At 38.6% G+C, this 20,366-nt stretch overlaps 1 protein-coding gene across 1 annotated transcript in view; it reads left to right on the top strand.

The window, feature by feature from the left end:
• LOC122553907 (progesterone receptor-like) overlaps positions 1-12,736 on the top strand; it is a 313,964-nt gene extending 301,228 nt beyond the window's left edge. Inside the window, exons 8-9 of the mRNA XM_043698410.1 lie at positions 8,966-9,123; positions 11,600-12,736. Coding sequence (XP_043554345.1) covers positions 8,966-9,123; positions 11,600-11,755 — 314 coding nt within the window. The 3' untranslated portion in view covers positions 11,756-12,736. The remainder of the gene's footprint in view (positions 1-8,965; positions 9,124-11,599) is intronic.
• Positions 12,737-20,366: the final 7,630 nt, after the last annotated feature.

Below are 20,366 nucleotides of genomic sequence, written 5' to 3'. Positions count from 1 at the left end.
CCCCACCCCACTCCGGCCTATCACCCTCACCTTGACTTCCCTCCACCTATCGCATTTCCAAAGCCCCTCCCCCAAGTCCCTCCTCCCTACCTTGTATCTTAGCCTGCTGGACACACTTTCCTCATTCCTAAAGAAGGGCTTATGCCCGAAACATCGATTCTCCTGCTCCTTGGATGCTGCCTGACCTGCTGCGCTTTTCCAGCAACACATTTTCAGCTCTGATCTCCAGCACCTGCACCCCTCACTTTCTCCTCAATGCTTGAGAAGGTCCACTGCAACTCAATCTGTATAAACATTAATCTTTCTAACAGACTTTCTTCACAAACTATGTCACATACAAAGCAATGTCAGAAATGTTAATCTGTAACATTTACCCAATTATTAATGTCTGATATTTTAATCTGAGTCAATAAAATCTCTCGTAGTCTGAGTGGGCAAAAGTTAAGAGGAGATATATTAAGGAAGCATGATGAGAGGTTTTCAAATGAAAATAATTTCAACAGGGTAAATAAAGAGAAAATAAAGCAAACTGAGGATGCTGGAAATCCAAAATAAAAACAGAAATTGCTGGAGAAACACAGCAGGTCTGGCAGCAGCTGTGCAGAGAAAGCAGAATTAATGTTTTGAGTCCAATCTGTTCTGACGAAGGGTCACCACACCACACCAACACATTAACTCTGTTTTCTCACCACAGATGCTGACAGCAATTTCTGTTTTTGTTTCTGATTTCCAGCATTAACAGTACTTTTGTGTTTTTGTTTAATCCACAATGTGCATGTTGCTGCTCAGGCCTTTTTTCTCAGTTATGGTATGGCTTTTCTGAAGTTCTTGTTGGAGACCTTGAAGCATAATTCGCTGATCTTCTTTGACAATGTTGTTAATGCTGCATCCATTGCTTTTGTTGTTGGAAATTGTGGATTGTAATGTGCTAATGCACCTGAACAAACTGAATGAATTTTTAATTTTTTCAAAGAGTTTTGTTGATCAACATTCCTGCGTCAGTGTTGGCTTTGACTCAGCACCTATCCTAATGTCTTGATGATTAATGATAAGTTAGGAATGAATGATTCCTAGTCTTTGCAACTCTTGGCTTTTCTATCTTTGATGTTTGTGTTGTCTCTTTAGAAAAATATTCTTGAGTTAAGGAAATTCTCTAACCCTCTTTACTTTTTGAGGATTATTAACCTTTAGTCTATGGATTTCACTGTAACCAAAGACCTTGAGAATTAATTTTCTAGGTTTATACTTGTATCAGGCCTGCCTCTTACAATGTTTTCAGAATATCCCTAACTCCATGATAGTACACCTCCTCTGTTGAACCAGGTATGAGGTATCTCCCATGTGGCAAATTATTCCGTCCTTTCCTAGGAGTTTTGTAATAGTAACTTAAAACATTTCAGCTGCTGATGCTATTCCAAATGCAGATTATTGAACCAATATTGGCCAGAGGTATTTTAAAATAGTTAACAACCTTGATTCCTGGCCCAAAGATACTAGCCAGAACTTATTGGTTGCACCTAACTTAGTGATCAATGTGCTCTTCACCAATTTAACTGAGCGGTCAGCATAGTGGCTCAACAGTTAGCACTGCTGCCTCACAGCATCAGGGACCTGGGTTTGATTCCACCTTCAGGCAACTGTCTGTGTGGAGCTTTCACATTCTCCCTATGTCTGTGCGGGTTACCTCCTACAGTCTAAAGACTCTCACTGCACCCCCCAGGTCATCTCCTCTGCCCTGAAGCTCTTCAGCCATGTCCTGAAACAGACTCGCTACCACAGCCACATCTACTGTCGCAAATTCATTAAAGGAAATTGTGAGAATCCATTATTAATTAATTAACAATAGGAGACTTTCAAAGTTAAACCAAATACATCAGAATCAGCATTATTTTTAAATAATTTGTTTGCTCGAGTTCTTAAAAGATGTGACAAGCAAAGTAGACAATAGCGATCCTGAAGAAGCAAAGTACCTGAGCTTTGAAAAGGCATTGATTAAACGCTGCATAAAATATTAAAGCTGTAAAATAAGAGGACACGGGTTTGGGAAGAGGTCATTCTCCTCGATAGAGGGCTGGTGAGCCAACAAAATGCAGAGAGAGTGAATAGTTGTTTCGTTAATAGTTGGCAACATTTGGGGTTCCATAGAGTTCAGACGACATGACCCGAAATTTACCATCTATTGTATCATTTGAATAAGAGTTGAAAAGTGTGGTGCTAGAAAGGCGCAGCAGGCCAGGCATCATCCGAGGAGGAGGAGAATCAACGTTTCGGGAATGTAGATTTCTCCAGCTTCCTCATTTCCCCTCCTCCCACCTTATCTCAGTCCAACCCCCGGATGCAGCACCGCCCTCTTGACCTGCAATCTTCTTCCCGACCTCTCCGCCCCACCCCCTCTCCGGCCTACCACCCTCACCCTCACCTCCTTCCACCTATCGTATTCCCAGCGCCCCTGCCCAAAATTCCCTCCCCCCTACCTTTTATCTCAGCCAGCTTGGCACACCAGCCTCATTCCTGAAGAATGGCTAATGCCCAAAACATTGATTCTCCTGCTCCTCGGATGCTGCCTGGCCTGCTGTGTTTTTCCAGCACTACATTTTTTAACTCTAGTACTCCAGCATCTGCAGTCCTCACTTTCTCCTAGTCTAAAGACAAGCAAGTTTGGCAGATTGTCCATGACAAATTGCCCATAGTTTCAAGGAATGTGCAGGCTAGTTAGGGATAGGGTAGGGGGTGGGTCTGGGGATACTCTTTGGAAGGCCAATGTGGACTCAATTGGCTGAATGGCCTGCTTCCACTCTGTATGGATTCTATGATCATCAACAAATGACATTGGATGGGTATACCTGTACAGTCTTGTTAGGTTGAGTCAGGTCTCTGCAGGTTCTGATATTCTCATTTGGTTTATAAATAGTGGTCACCCTTCAGCACTCGTTTGTAGGCACGCTGATTGATGAAGTTAACTGCTGTTACTGCATTCTTTCAATTTCTGCTTACCCTTTATGTACTGGAATCAATACCTTTCTTCGAGTAAATACACAAATTGGAATTGCATTTGGCTGCTGTGTTCTTCAATATTTATTTTTCAGCTTATACAGTCGAGTAAATATATCGGGGAAAACTCTTCTCTACATTTTATATTGTTGGCTTCCTTTACAAGTTTGTCTATTTTCATGATCAGTATTATTCTGGAGCATCTTTTCCCTGAATTTATCGTTTACTCTTCCCACAATCTGATCTTTGACTTGCAAATTATTTCCTCCTGGGTCTTGCATTTTGATTGAAGAATGGTTTAATTTGATATGTTTTATAATCATTTTACATTCAGATGTTTACCCTGTGCTGGTATCTGTTTAAAACACAATAGGATGCCCCTTGAAATAATAAATAACAGCTAGTAAATTTCTGTCGAGGCCATTGATGTCTCCTCAGATGTTTAATTTCTCATTCTTCTTGAACTTGTTTCTATCTTAAAAGCTATTTTCATTACTCACACATTGAGAATGACAACATCTCTTTAAAATGATGACTTTTATCACAGCTGTTACATTCCACTTCCCCTGTAGGAAATCACAATGATATATCTTGCTCCAAGCACATATGAAACATTTGAAAATGACTGTCTGTGCTTTTAGTATTTTTGTTGAGCATTTGCTTTGTTGCATCCTCTGTTTTCAGGTCTACATCTTGGACTGACTCACTTTGCTTCTTCCATAGAGTTCGGTCTCACCTTATCCTATTCCCCAGTTTGTCACCAGATTGTGGACAGTCTCACAAACCCTACCACCTTCATGAGTTTCGGGTGCTCTTTGGACTATATAAAAAAACCTGAGAGCTGGGTACCCCATCCATCACACCAACCATGAGGTTGCATGTTAATTCATTCCTTAAATCATCACATGCACAATTTGCCAGCTAATCAATACAGGTTATTAGTTTCAATTGCACAAAGCAGCTTACTACCTGATTGTGCTGCTATTACTTCTGCAACCCCGAAGCTATTTAATACTTATCAAAGGGTTTTCTCAGCTATTCCATATGTGCACAAACTGAGACTTTCTACTCTCAGGAATAGCTCTGGAAGTGGTAGCGTTGCTTCTATCCTCATTGCTGCTCAAAGCTCTGCTGCTCCGCTACTGAATTGAGACACTAACTATGCTCCAAGGTCACTGGTGAGTCAGTTTTTTTACTCCTGTTTTCCCCTCTTATTTGCAATTGTAGTTTAATTATCTTTTTTTCCACCCTTGTCACCCATCTTTTAGTTCAGGTTGCTTTTGGGTTCTTCTGCATAACAGTTTGATTGTACATGTTATTGCCTTACTGCCACCATGTCTTCAGGTCAGTGTTGTGGGGATCTGGTTGTCTCATAAATAATTCTGCAGTAGCCTGTATGGAGTTTAACATAGCCTTTATTCACAAACTAACACCATATTCAGTCTATATTCAAATACAGCAAGATCTGTACAATACCCAGACAACAATAGGCTGACAAGTGGCAAGTAACATTTGTGTAATTAAAATGCCAGGCAATGAACATCTCCAATAAGAGACAATCTAATCACCATCCCTTAAGATTCAATGGTATCACTGTCACTAACACCTCACTATCAACATCTTTTGAGATTACCATTGACAAGAAACTCAACTGGACCCCTCACATAAAAGCAGTGGATGCACGAGCAGGTCAGAGACTGGGAATATTGCAACAATAAAGTCACCTCCTGACTCCCCAAAGCCTGTTCTCATCCACAAGGCACAAGTCAGGAACCTGATCAAATACTCCCCACTTGCCTGGATGAGTTCGCCTCCAACAACACTCAAGAAGCTTGATATCATCCAAGGGAAAGCAATCAGCTTGATTGGCACTGCATCCACAAGTATCCATTTCCTCCACCACTGACTCTCAGTAGCTGCAGTGTGTACTATCTGCAAGGTGCTCTGCAGAAATTCACCAAAGATCCTCAGACAGCACCTTCCAAACACATGACCACTTCCATCTTGAAGGACGAAGGCAGCAGGTGCAGGGGAACACTACCACCTGCAATTTCCCCTCCAAGTCACTCACTACCCTGACTTGGAAATATAGTGCTGTTCTTTCACTGTCGCTGGGTCAAAATCCTGTAATTCCCTCCCTAAGGGCATTGTGGGTCTACCTACAGCACATGGACTGCAGTGGTTCAAGAAGTTAGCTCACCACCACCTTCTAAAGGGGCAACTAGAGACAAGCATTAAATACTGGCCAGTCAGTGGCATCCACATCCCACAACTGAATAAAATAAAAAAATGATCTACTGTAGCTCAGGTAATCTCCACCTTGGCATCAGTCTCCAGTTCTGTCTTAATCTCATGATGTTTCATCATGATCCTGTAGCCTCATACTGTGGAACAATTACTTCGCAGGTACTAGTAAACTGCAGAGCCCCAGAAATGGAGAAATAAAGTAGAGGATGAGAAGGCCTATGTGAAGGCAGCAAAGGCGGGAAATTGAAAATAACACCTTTTATGGGCTAGGAGTAAGTAGTAAAATGTGTGTTTATTCATCTCAGTACGTGTCAAGAGGAGAGCAGACTGAGCATACTGCATTCGACACAGCATGTAGGGGCAGAACTTTCATGTTAAGCAGCCTCACCATCTTTTGATGTTTTAATGTGTCACTAATCAGGAGAAAGGATTGACAAGGATTGTAACAATTTTTTATACAAACCTAAAGAACTATAGATGCTGTAAATCAGAAAGAAAAGCAGAAATTACTGGAAAGTTCAGCAGGTCTGGCAGCATCTATGGAGAGAAATCAGAGTTAATGTTTCAGTTTTCCTGACCTGTCCTCAGAACAGTTGGACTCAAAACATTAACTCTGATTTTTCTCCCCAGATACTGCCAGACCTGCTGAGATTTTCCAGCAATTTTTATTTTTGTAACCATTTTTTCCTCATGAAGAACATTGAGAAGTATTAATTTTGATCACTTAGTGTGGTACTACTGGTCATTGAAAGTTGAAAATTTCTATTGGTAGAGTTTTGTCTCAAGACTGAATTTCAGTGGTTACCATTGAAATACTTTTCATAGAATGCAGGGATCTTGGACATGTTATACAAAATATATTGCAATTGTCCAAATCATGGAAGTTTAACTTGCATGGAGTTGTCTATTAATAATATTAAATGACATAGTGTAATGGATATTGAAAAGCTGATAGAAATGACAACAATATTCTTTTTAATATACACTCATGGAACATTAGTTTGTTGGCTGAATCACCATTGATTGTCCAGTCCTAATTTCCCTTTAGAAGGTGGTGGTGAAGTGTTACAGTCCATTTGGTGTAGGAATACCCAAAATGCTATTAGGGGCGGAATTCCAGGAGTTTGACCCAGCGACATTGAAGGAACTGTGATATATATTTCCAAGTCAGGATGGTGAGTGGCTTGGAGGTAAACTTGCAGGGGATGGTGTTCCCATGTACCTGTTGCCCTTGTCCTTCTAGATGGAAGTGGCCATGGGTTTGGAAGCTGTTGTCTAAGGATCTTTGGTGAATTTCTGCAGTGCATCTTGTAGATAGTACACACTGCTGCTACTCAGCATTTGTGGTGGGTGGAATGGATGCCTGTGGTTGTGGTGCCAATCAAGCAGGCTGCTTTGTTTGGAATAACGTCAAGTTTATTGAGTGTTGTTGGAGCTGCACTCATCCAGGCAAGTGGGGAGTATTCATCACACTCCTGACTTGTGTCTTGTTGATGGTGGACAGGCTTTGGGGAGTCAGGAGGTGAGTTACTCGTTACGGGTGAGTTACTTGCTACCATTTAACATTAAACTAATTTATACAATGTGACAGCCCATTCAGTATAATTTTGTAGTCGGCAGTAGAATGGTGGAATGTGAAAAATACCACAATGATTCAGCAGTCATAACAAAGACTGTACTGTGTGTGGTATATTTTCTCTGATGCACAAAGATAAAAAAGATGTTCTTATTAAAATGACCTTACAGAGTCAATATTCAGGCTTCTGGTTTAGCAGGATGTCCTTATTTATTGACTGTCTATTGTGAACTCAAGAGTATGTCACATGTAATTTCCCAGCCAAGTAATTGGTTAGAATGTTGTACTCAGTTATGCTTAAATTTCCAATAGATGCTGCTGATTGGTGAGATTCCCTAATAGCAGTTGTAAACTGGAAAATAATCCCTTATCAACTGATAATGTGTTGTTAAATGAATGTGTTATGAAGTAAGGTTGAGGGAGCTAAGGCTTTTCTCACTGGAGTGAAGAAGAATGAGAGGTGACTTGATAGAAGTGTACAAAATGAAGAAAGGCATAGATAGAGTGGGTAGCCAGAGACCTTTTTCCCAGGGCGGAAATGTTTATCATGAGGGGACATAATTTTAAGGTGATTGGAGAAAGGTTTAGGGGAAATGTCAGAGGTAGGTACACTACACAGAGAGTGGTGGGTGCATGGATTGTACTGCCATTGGTGGTAGTAGAGTCAGATACATTAGGGACATTTAAACGACTCTTGGATATGCACATGGAAGATACTACAATAAAGGGTATGTAGGTTAGCTTAATCTTAGAGTAGGATAAAAGGTCGGCACAACATCGAGGGTCAAAGGGCCTGTACTGTGCAGAGTCAGATACATTAGGGACATTTAAACAACTCTTGGATAGGCACATGGAAGATACTACAATAAAGGGTATGTAGGTTAGCTTAATCTTAGAGTAGGATAAAAGGTTACAATAAAGGGTATGTAGGTTAGCTTAATCTTAGAGTAGGATAAAAGGTCGGCACAACATCGAGGGTCAAAGGGCCTGTACTGTGCTGTACTGTTCCATGTTCTATGTTTCTTTAAGTGTAAGCACTGTTTAAAGCATACTCCTCAATAAGTTGGCAGCAAGTTAGAAACAATGGGACTGAAAAAATCTCTCAAAATTGAACCTGGTGTCAGTGGGAATGCACAAGGGCTTGGAATCATTGTTCTGTTCCTCCAAAAGGAACACACATTGTAGCTGTACAAAATTGCTGAGATTTTGGATTATTCCAGCAAATGCCTATTGAGTTAATCAACGTCATGCAATATTGGGCTAGATTTATATGGGGTCTTCTTGACATATTCTACTCACCTGCCACTAAAGATCCAGGGAATGTGTAGATCACCCATGATTCTAATGGTTGCCCCAGCAATTTAATACTAGGAGGAATTTTAATGGCTTTCAGACACACTTCCACTCCTATCTTGGGAGGAAGGTCCACTTTAGAACTATCACCAAACAGACTGGTTGGCAGTCTGTAGTTCCAGCATTATCAGATGGAAACAGATGGAATGCAGTAGTTCCACCACACCAAGGAAGCCAGGAAATTCCAGAGGAAGGGGTCTTAGCAAGGTAAGTGAAGGACTGGGTTCAAGTAGAAATGGAGTAGTATTATCATTGCAATGGGTCAAAATCCTGCAATTCCCCCACCCCCCCATGGCATGGTGTGTCTACCTACAACATGTGAACAGTAGCAGTTCAAGAAGACAGCTCATCACCTTTTTAAGAGCAACTAGAGATGGTCAATAAAATGGTGGCCAATCAGTGATGCTCATGCCCCATGAGTGAACAAAAATAAGGGAATGATCTTGGTAGGGAGAGCATGTCCAATGGCCTACTGGTCCCCACAGGAGGTCCTCTTTGCCCGACAGTAACTTTGCCCGAAAGCTGTTGGACTTTCTGAATGAGTGGGTCTTCCCTCACCATGAGTAAAATACTGACAGTGACCAGAGAGCTCAAGTGACCATTCTGGGCCAGTCAACCAACACCACCTCAATCCCCATAACATTTCAGACAGGTAAGAGGCAGTCCAGTAGCTGGAAAGTAGGCAGACCATTGGATGTTTCTAGCTCCTTGCCATCAAATCTGCTGTTGGGGTTGTGTAAATCAAGCTGATCATTTCATTCAGAAAAAAATATGTTGGGATTGGGATTTGTTTTTCAGTTCCCTTGGAAGGCCTTAAGAGCCAATCTTACTTTGATGAGATGCGGAGAGACTACATTAGAGAGTTGAGTAGAGCCATTAACTTGCAGGAGAAAGGTGCACAGAGCAACTCTCAACGCCTTTACCAGCTGACTAAACTCATGGACTCGATGCATGAAGTAGGTGTGGTTATTTTAATTTGATATTTCTTTAATAGGTAGTTCTCTTGGTCAGTGAGGGTTATTAACCTAGTGTCACATGCGATATGTTGAATGGATTATTAATTAATTTTACAAACAGATCTTGAACAAAGCTTCTCTGTCAGCCAATAATTAGTGATCTTTCTGCAGGGGTAGGTGCTGGTCTCAATAGTACAATGAATAAAATCAAATTCTCAATGTGTGAATAATCTGTCCAGTGTTTCTCTTTCCAACATCACAAACACCCCTCCCCTCTACCTTACAATTCTCTCCACCAGTTTTCTCGTCTCCTCAAAATCTGAAGCAGTGAGTGTTTCCTCAATGATAGTTCCCAGAGCAACTTCTGATAAGTCATCCAATGTTTTCTATCTGAGTCTGCAGTGTCAGCAGGTGATTGTGCTCATAGTCAAGCTCCCTCCAGTGCTTGCCTCAGTTATTTAATCCCTCCATTAAACAGCGATCTCATGACAAAAATGAAATCACAATTAACTCAAATAATTTTCCCTGTTCTCACCCGGTATTGTAATGCTCTTACGACCACGATGACTAAGATCAGCAAATTCCACACTAACTGAGGATTGAATTCCTGTTCCACTTGACACAGCTACTCACTTGCTTTATTGTTTTACATATTGGATAAAATATACTTTGCCAATATTTTTTCATGTTAATTATAATTCATTTAACTTATACCAAAGTTGAAAGACTGATTGGATTAAATTGCCCCAACTTTTACCATGTTCTGTATGTACAGTTATATCTGGGTTTCACTCACCCTTTAACACCCTCTGCAAAAAATAAATGCAGATTGAGGCAGCCTGGAAATGAGGATTCGGTGCACAACTCCATTCATTAATATTTTTACTCTTTGCAGTCTGTTTTGCTATAACAGGTGTTTCTTCAACGTAAATTGGCTTTAACATGATTGCATGTTTTAGACCCTTGTTTGCAGAATGCGAACTTTTCTTACCTGTATTGGCCATAACATGATTCCAGCCCCATTAGTTCAAAATGCCATGGCTATTGCACGATTTTCTTATAACATGAGATTGCACAAGAACAGGACTATCACTTAACATCAGAACTAAATGTACTCCTTACTGAAAGGAATAATATCAGAAATAATTGTTGCTTGCAACCAGATGGCAAATGTTTTACATGTTCATGTGACTTTCATCTACTCATTATTGTATGGACATATAAGGCAAAGCATTAATAGTGATAGGAGACAAAGAGTAACAGTAAAATAGTGTTTTTCTGATGGGGATTTGTAACCAGTGGTGTTCCACAGGGATCAGTGCTCGGATCCCAGTTGTTTATAACATACATAAATAATTCCGAGGAGAATGTAGATTTTGGGAACTGTGGATAATGAGGAGAATTGCACGAGGATACAGCAGGATATAGATAGGTTGGAGACTTGGGTGGAGAAATGGCAGGTGGAAGTTAATCTAGACAAATGTGAGATGAAGCATTTTGGAAAATCTAATTCAGGAGGGAAATCTACAGTAAATGACAGAGCATTTTGTAATACCAACATACAGGGGGAACCAAGCATACATGCCCACAGTTCCCGGAAAGTGACAACACAAGTGGATAAGGTGATCAAGAAGGCATATAGCATGCTTGCCTTCGTCCGTCAGGGCACAGAGATTAAAAATTAGCAAGTCATATTGCAGCTGGTTAGAACTTTAGTTAGGTCACATTTGGAATATTCATAAAGTTGTGGTTGGCACATGAACAGAAGGATATGGAGGTTTTGGATAGGGTACAAAAACAATTTACCAAGATATTGTCTGGTTTGGGGAGTATTAGCAGTGAGGAGTAATTGGACAAACTTGGTTTGTTTTCACTTGAACAGCAAAGGATGGAAAGGCAACCTGATACAAATTTTAAAAATAATGAGAGGTGTGGATAGAATGGATAGTCAGAGTCTTGTTCCCAGGTAGAAATGCCAATTATTAGGGATCATAGGTTTAAGATAAAAGGGGGTAAGTTTAAAGAACACGTGAGAGGCAAGTTTCTTACACAGAGGATGGTAAGCGCCTACAATGTGTTGCCAGAGCAAGTGGTAGAAGAGAATACAATTGCAACATTTAAGATGCACCTTGACCTATTTATGAATATGCAGGGAATAGAGGGATATGGACTGCATAGAGGCAAAAGGTTTTTAGCTTAGAACAGCATCTTGTGTTAGCACAGTCTTGGTGGGCTGAAGAGCCTGTTCCTGTGCTGTACTATTCTTTGTTTTCCTTGACTGATGTTTACAGTTAAATCACTGACAGCTAGGGAACCGATACTAGCCTGTATTAAGTTTTTGTCTTTGACATCAACAGAATTTCTGCATGTATCGCTCATTATGTCCATTAGTATGTGATAGAAACCATGCAGAATATTGAAATTTACCAGGTAAAGAAAACACAGTCTTGGTAATTCCATTGTCTCTTTTCAATAGCTTGTCAAGAAACTACATCAGTTCTGCTTGAATACTTTTGTTCAGTCCCAGGCACTGAGTGTGGAATTTCCAGAGATGATGTCAGAGATTATAACAACGCAGTTACCCAAGATTCTGGCTGGCCTCGTGAAACCATTGCTCTTTCACAAGAAATGAGTAAATTTCATTCTGTGTTGTGCCTGATTGCCTTCATTTACAGGCATTGCCTTCATTTTCTGCATTATGCAAGTTGACAGCTTTATTCTATTTTTGTGACCATGACATTACCGTGAGTGAAGATTGTTTTCAAATTTATTATCGAAGAATTAGCAATGCTGTTTGGCCTACAGTTATAGTGGGAGTCCATTGCCATAGCTGCTCTATATGTTTTGTAAGCAATGAAATGTGAATTTAGGTCTTGTTGTTTAACGTGTAACTTCCAGATCAAATTGATTTTGTATCTTTTGGTACTTTCTGGTATTTTGTAACTATCAAAATATGTAAAGTTTCTGCATCGTCTATGATATGAAATGGAAATGCTTATGCTCTTCAATTTGAAAGCTGCATCACCCCAAAATTTCTTTATTCATCATACTTCATATGGCATAAATGATATCAGCGTTTTTATGTAGTTGTTTCAGTGAATTGTATGACCATCCTTTGCTGTGTCTGATTAGAAAACCTCCTTTGTTTTGTCTGTCCTTCTGTCACAACCATCATTTGTATCCGATGCTGAATCACTACAAGAGATCAGCTTTACAAAGATGACTGTCACAAGCTTTTGTGTTTAATGATAAATAGTCTGTTAATATAGTTTGGAAATTTATAAGTCAAACTGACATTTTAAATCCTGCATTTATCTGCTCTCAACATTTGCACCTGATTCTCAATTCAACAAAATATGCAACTTTACAATATTGATACAACAGGTCAAGTAAACTGAGATTCTAACAAGCTTCAAGCTAAACTGGCTGCATATAAATCTCTACATATGAACAGCTACAAAAAAAGGATCTTGTATCAATGTCAATGACCATGTTTGTGAATTTCAGATCCAGAGCTTTTATTAGGGGCTATATTAATCCATGTTGGTTAGAGACAATAATAACTGCAGATGCTGGAATCCAAAATTAACCAGCAGGAGGCTGGAAGAACACAGCAAGCCAGACAGCATCAGGAGGTGGAGAAGTCAGTCCTTCGGGTATAACCCTTCTACAGGATTGGGGATGGGGCTGGGTGTGGGGGGAGCTGCAGAAAAAGGGGGAGGTGGGGACAGGGTACAACCTGGTTGGTCAATGGGAGGAATGACAGAGGTTCACTTGCCTCTTTTCCAACCTAGCTTTTTGCAACAGGTGCTCCCAATGTGGTCTTCTCTACATCAGAGAGACCGGACGTAAACTTAGGGAACAGTTCACCGAGCATCGCAGCCGGGTCTGCAGGGTCCGACCAGACCTCCCAGTCACTCTCCACTTCAATTCCCCCAACCACTCCCTTTCTGATATGACCATCCTTGGTCTCCTCCATTGCCAAAACAAACCACAGGAACCTATTGGAGGAACAACACCTTATCTTCCACCAGAGCACCCCATAGATCAAAGGACTCATTGAGTTCTCCAATTTCAAATAACCTCCCTCCACATCCCCCAACTGCCTTCTCAGCATCCCCCCCTCTCTTCCACTCCTCCCTGACACCAACTGGATTCATTCCTCCCATTGACCAACCAGGTTGTACCCTCTACCTGTCTTCACCTATCCCCATTTTAACAATGTGCACCCGCTTCCCCTTTATCTGCAGCTCCCCCTACCCCCACCCCCAGTCCTGAAGAAGGGTTACCCAAAACGCTGACTTCTCTACCTCCTGATGCTGCCTGGCTTGTTGTGTTCTTCTCGCCTCCTGCCTGTCTATATTAATCAATGTGACAGCACTGTGCTCTCCTGAAAATACCTTTCCCTGTTATAGCCAGTCACTGGGGTTCAGTTGGTTAATGTTGCTTCCATTAAAAGGAAACAGAGAGAATACAAAATTTATATTTTTGTAGTGTTTTCTTCAGGGCTAGTCCTCATCTTTTGCTAATAATTACGACAAATATTCCTTTCTTAGTCAAAGAAACAAGTACATGCTTATCAACAAACCAAAAACTTGAATGCCAGATACCATATTGTTACAATAATACAAGACAAAGATGTATGAATGCTGGAAATTAGTAAAAAAACAGAAATTGCCAGGAAAATTCAGCAGGTCTGGCAGCATCTGTAGTGAGAAAACAGAGTTAATGCTTTGAGTGCAGTGATTGGTGAAGAGTCACCGGACTTCAAATATTAAGTCTGCTTTATCTCCCCACAAATTTTGCTAGACCTGCTGAGTTTCTCGAGCAATTTCAGCTTTTGTACCATATTGTGGCAATAGCGTTATTGCAGGGCTCACATTGCAGTGTGGACAAAGTGAGGACTACAGATGCTGGAGATCAGAGTCGAGAGTGTGGTGCTGGAAAAGCACAGCAGGTCAGTCAGCATCTGAGGAGCAGGAGAATCGATGTTTCTGCTATAAGCCTTTCATCAGCCCTTCATTCCTGATGAAGGGCTTATGCCCGAAACATTGATTCTCCTGCTTGTCGGATGCTGCCTGACCCGCTGCATCTTTTCAGCACCACACTCTCGACTCACGTTGCAACGTGCTGGTATATGTTTGGGAATGTGTAAACCACACATCTGCATAATTCCAAGCAGAAAAATTACTTATTGTGTTTTTTCATAATCAGGGAATTGAGTTCACTGCATGCATGACATGTCCTGTAATCCTCTAAACACTGCCTGATAAGAGATTTAAACTGATCATTGCCTGATCACAATTGTAGGCAGTACATACTTAGAAACAGGAGACTCATGTAAAAGGCCCATGTGTTTTTGACGACCACAAAACTGAGAATGTAATGGCCTGTTACACTCAGCAGGAATGTAATCCTGACTCATGAAAAGGCACATTTTATCTTACTACAGCATGACTGTGTTGATTGGAACAAAGTTGTCTCCTCACTCTATTGCCTGGCTCTGAGCTGGTTGGTCAGAGTCCATGTACTGTGCACTTACAAATAAAGGGTGATTGGTGACAGGACACTGGCCTCTGTGCAGTTATTTCAGGAAAGAGGATGTCACCCCACCGACTGACCACCTAAATCACACTATGTTCTGGCCCGGCCTTCTCAGGGTGAGTCCTATTTTCGATTCAATTTTGGAAAATTGAGCAGATGTAATTTTTCATGTTGATGATGTCTCAGAAGAAAACCAATGGTCACCCAAGTTAATAAATGAGCTTTGGCAAATTGGATCTTAACTTTGGTACATGTCTTCTGGATGAACTAATTTACCAGGCAAAGAAAAAATTAGATTCAATTTTCAAAACCAGCCAAGCTAAAAGAATGCTGCACAGAGTAACATTCAGACCAGTTGAAGAGAATGTCACTATCTATAATCAAAATTGTGTTCAATCAGGTAGCCAATCACCTGATTTGCCTCTTATTTCCTAGACATCTGCTCTTTCTTATCATGCACTCCCTTCAAGGACACAAAGAGAATTGCTGGCTGTATTTCCAACAGATTAAACAGATAGACAACTGTTTGTCAGCCTACTCCAGAGACGTTATGGATAATATCTGCTGTGTACAACACACGTCACTTGAGAATAAATATTTCCCTCCTTGCTGAAGGAGATTCCCAGTAACCATTACATTTAAACATTATTCTTGTTGCACAAGGTTTCTGATCTGCATTGTTCAGCTCTTATTGAATTTTCAGTACAAGGTTAGTGACTATCCGAGAGACCTTGTTGATGGCCACGATTCCTTGCAATTTATTATCAATCCCCAGGTTATAAATTCACATTTAAACCAACTATATTAATGTTCAGGAAATATCTGGGTGTAAAGGAGCTAAACTACTTTTAAAATTCACCATTTTATCAAAATCATTGACGTACATAACATTTTGTTATGTATACTATATTATTGATTCTACAGGATCATATTAATAATTTGGCAACATAGTGCCTCAAAAGTTCCTTTTATAAAGCAACATTAAACTGAGTCTCGATGCATATCAGGTTGAGGTATAAGTCTTTCCTGATTCTGTACAAGATACAAAATTTCATTGGACAGGTAGGAGGCATGCTGCAATTGGTATCTTTGGCCTGAGTTAGTCAATAAGAATTAGGGAGCATTTCTGCTCATTGACTTTGGATCAGTGATCCTTCCTTTGAAATGCCCTTGCATGGAAATTGGATGAGTACAGGGTTTTGTTTTTTGGGTTGACCTATGCCATTCCCTCTTCTCACTCCTTCTCTATGAATTGAATGTGTACCCACAGTCAAGTCTCAGCAATAATTATTTGGTCAAAAGAGTAGCTCTTCAGGCAAGTCAGTACAAGTTCAAAAACGCAGATTGAGCTCATGGGAAAATTGGCAATGAAAACCAAATTATAATACCTATAATCTTTTGTCTGATGATCTGAATTCATATTTAAATCATCCCATGGTGACAGCCATACAATTACTGGAAGCAAATTGCAAAATGCAAAATGGGGCATTTGTGAGACAGGGAGAGAGGGAGAAGGATTGAGATTACATAGTTTTCAAAAGAAATGATGACATAGTTCAGAAGCTCTGAAGCTTGTTACCTTGATCACAATATAAATTATGTCATATTCAAGACCAGAGTGTTGTCACTGATGGAATTGGTTCAAGTTTTATCACAAGAAATATCTTTATATTTAGGATAATTCTGTATCCTAAAGATGCAAATGGAGTTCTTAAAAACTTCTTGATCAAGAAGTGCTAACTAAAACCAAAAACCATGATTTACAGTTATCTGTTTCAAAGCTCTGTTGATAAAAGAAGCATCTTTCCATCTCATTATGTCATCTTTCCACATGCATCCATAATCGACCTGTGACTGCCATTGGTTCCACATAACATGGAAGAGAGTGCTGTTTCTGTTTCTCATCTTAGCACATACATGCTGCTCAAGCAACACAATATTATCTAATTTGACGTGTGATTTCTCATTGATTCTGTCTATGAAAAGCATAAATATAACTTCTGAAAGCCAGCTAAATTAATTTGGCAGTGATGCAATGAACTCTGCTCTTACAATGGTTTCTTTCTCTTCCATGTAAGGTCACCATGGCAAGGACAGTTAACATGATTTTGATTTTGGCTTAGTAAGAAACATTGTTGAAATAAAGTTATATTCCACATACCATATATTATTACTCTGTTTCACTGTTGATGGCTTTGTTGAAAAGATGCTGGGAAATAGAAAAGGGGGCATCAACACTGATGACATGTCTATCTTGATTTTGGGTTTAGCATTAATCTGCTCTAATGTGGTCATATTTTATCATGTCCAAATGTTCAGAATTCAAGAATGTTCATACCATTTTATGAAATAAGCTTCAATTTTTTTTTTAGATTTCTCTCATTGTCAGGCTTTTGAATTTATTGACGCACTTTCAAACATTTCTAAAATACAATTATAAGAGGTTTTATTTAGTTGTAGTTTTTGCTTCAGCATGGCAAATGGAATACAGCTTCCAACCCATTCTTATTTATTAGAGCTAAACAAAATAGTCTCGCATTGATCACATGAACACGCAACACAAAAATCAATAGCTTGAAAAAGCCAGAGGGTTTTTCTTATGAGGTTAGGGAAGAGTTTTTGAAGGAACAGTTGTCCCTCTGGTTTTCTCGATTCTTCATGTTTGGTATGTTGAGAGTAACGTCACTCAGATAATTGTTGACTCCAAAATTTAACCATGAGTAGCTTAAACATGGAACCGTATGAAACCACAGGATATCAATTTCCTTTCTGCCTCAATATTTGTGTAGGTTTATACTTCTGTTCAGCAACAAAGGAGTTTGAAATGAGCATGTTAGACATTTATATGATATCTGACAGTGAAATTTTAATTCCTACGTTATTCCCAAGATAGTTTGAACTTTCAAAGCCTCTAATTCAATTTAATTAATGTAATAAAGAGCTTTTTATGATATTTTCCTTGAAGTTCTGTCAATTAGGAATAAGTTCCCAGGTGTGCTCATGCTTAAACCAACAATGATTATTCAGCAGCTTGAGCAGTAAACCCGAAGAACCAATTTTATAACACTGCAGTTACGTAATCAAAGCATATTTTCGAATGCTTGTATTTATTTGGTGAAATACATTTGAATTATAAGCAAAGATTAGGCATAAGTAAAAGTATTGAACTAAAGAAATTAAAAATACAATTTATGCTGTCTCTGGTTTCATTCATGTACCATTTTTGTTCAATATTTATAATCATGCTTTTAATTTTGAAAAATAAAAAAAAGAATAAAGAAAATTGTGGGATCATGCAGCTTTACAATTAATAGATATTATGAGAATTATTAGACTTAATACCGTAGGAAAAGAATATGGGAGTGATTGATCATTGACATTGTTATAGCTCTTAAATATGAGGCCAAAAGGAAATAGGTTATTTGACCAAGTACATAGACATTGATTACCAATGTAACTGACCCTGCACTTTTTATTCTCTCAAAATCAAAGCCATTGAATGCATGACAGATACAATCTGCACACCACGCTAGAAAAATAAACAAATCACTAAGTTGCAGATTCTGCACAGATTGACATTACAGGACCAGTGGTGCAACAATACCTTAACTCATCATAAAATGACAACTTTATCTACTAAGACACAAGTTGTAATTGTTTAACAACATCTTAACTGTAGAAACATGGGAAATACATTAAGGATGCAAGAAACTCATCATTGGTGATGATTTATTGGTTGTTATATTTTAGAAAACAACTTCAGAAAATCATGCTTACAATTTTAATGAATTATAGGAACTGCACAGAATTTTTTTTCAATCATCAATTTCTTTTTTTATAAGATGAAATCTTTTGCCAAAATTAGATACTAATTAGGTTCACATATTTTGAAAGCATTAACTAAACTGACGTGAGTTTGAATCAATTATATCAAACGTTTGTAATTGAAATTTCTTAAACCAGCCTGAAAGGAAAATAAAATGAATTGCCATTGAATTATTTAACCAAATTATTTCCTGACCTGCTAATTAGTTCAGAAGAAATAGGCTTAACTGTAACCAAGATGACAAACACTTTAAAACTAAAATGGAAGAACTGTAGGAAGATAAAAGTATGTGCAAATTTGTAAACATTTTCCACATTTGTACTTCCCTTGCACAAAAAATACAAAAATGTTAATGTAAATGCAAAATTTTCCAGTTTTGGCAAAATAATTTATAATAATAGCATAAGTTTAATGACAAAAATATCTGGTACTAATCTTGAATGTACAATGTTTTAGCCAGTATCATTTTTTTAAAGTTGAACTGTGTTTAAAAATGTTACTTCTTTACTTGACCAATTAAAAACATATTTTAGCTTTGTTCCTTTAGTATCTCAGAAGACTTCAAAATAACAGAAATATTTATCATTCCAACTTATGATGTAGAATAAAAAGTAATGTCATCAGACACTAGAGCAATATTTCCATTGGGCACAAGATCCAGCAAGTATATTTTCTCCATCTGCCATATAATTTACAAAATTGGTTGGTTCTTCTACAGGGAAGATTTTGACTCCTTATTTAACAACTATAAAGAGTTAAAATTGATGTTAGCACAAGCTGGGCATATGCATTCTCAGTAAATCTTTAGCAAAGAAAAGCTGAAAATGTAATATTATTCAACACAAGACAGATATTAATAATAGTTTTCTTTTAACAGAGTATTACATCTCAACTGTCAACTTATATAAAAAAGTGTGAATAGAAATTCTCATCTCTTTATAGATACATTTTAATTAGTTGCAAGTTAAAAATACTTATTTGGTGTAGAGAAGTTGTAAATAATCAATATTTTTGCTTAGTAAATATAACTGCCTCATTTATCCAAAAACACTATGGGGTAAGAACATGATACTTGAAAGCAATCATATTTTTAAACAAGCTTTTGCACGCAATGGTGATAAGGAATCTGCTGTGACACTGTTGCACCGAAATTGGTGTCTATGACAATGAAAGCATAAGCATTTCTGTGATTTTCCAGGATATAGGAATGTAGCTGAAATGGTTCCTGCAGTTAACTAAATCAGCGATCATTAGGATTCAGATCAGTTCAATTGTCCAGTTTTCAGTTCAAAAGGTGTTCCTTTAATTTTGAATTCTCTTTTGCATTATGTTTATGTTCTATTTTTGATCTGATCAATGTAAAAATCCAATCTGTGTATACCAATTTCATAACATTATTTGCAATAAAACAGATCGTCGTTCTTATACTCTAGTGAATCTATTTGTAATGCTATAATACCTTTCATTCAACCAGTTTAGCAATTTGGTTAACATAATGTGCTGGATGTTGGATAGAATTGACCTAATTAGATGTCTTTTTTTTGTACAATTTCGACCACAGCAGGAATAAAATAATCAATTCACATTTGAAGTTGACTCCCCAACAATTGGCCCTCAAAATAGCAACAAATGTAAGAGCACCTGCAATATTTTGATGAAAAGCATTTCACCCATTGAAGTGTAACTGTTTGCAGTGCTGGTATTATCAGGTGCACACATTTTCAAAGAATGATTAAGGCAGATAATAAATTTACACTGGCTATTATGTCTATGATCTGAGTTGTTGCCAAATCTTCATTTACATTATCCACCCAGCTGTTCATTTGACTTTAATAGTGCTATTTTATTGCGTGCTGTAACTCGATTCCATGCT

The sequence above is a fragment of the Chiloscyllium plagiosum genome, chromosome 10, assembly GCF_004010195.1.
Source record: "Chiloscyllium plagiosum isolate BGI_BamShark_2017 chromosome 10, ASM401019v2, whole genome shotgun sequence".
NCBI lineage: Eukaryota > Metazoa > Chordata > Chondrichthyes > Orectolobiformes > Hemiscylliidae > Chiloscyllium > Chiloscyllium plagiosum.
This window is presented reverse-complemented; position numbering and strand designations above follow the sequence as displayed.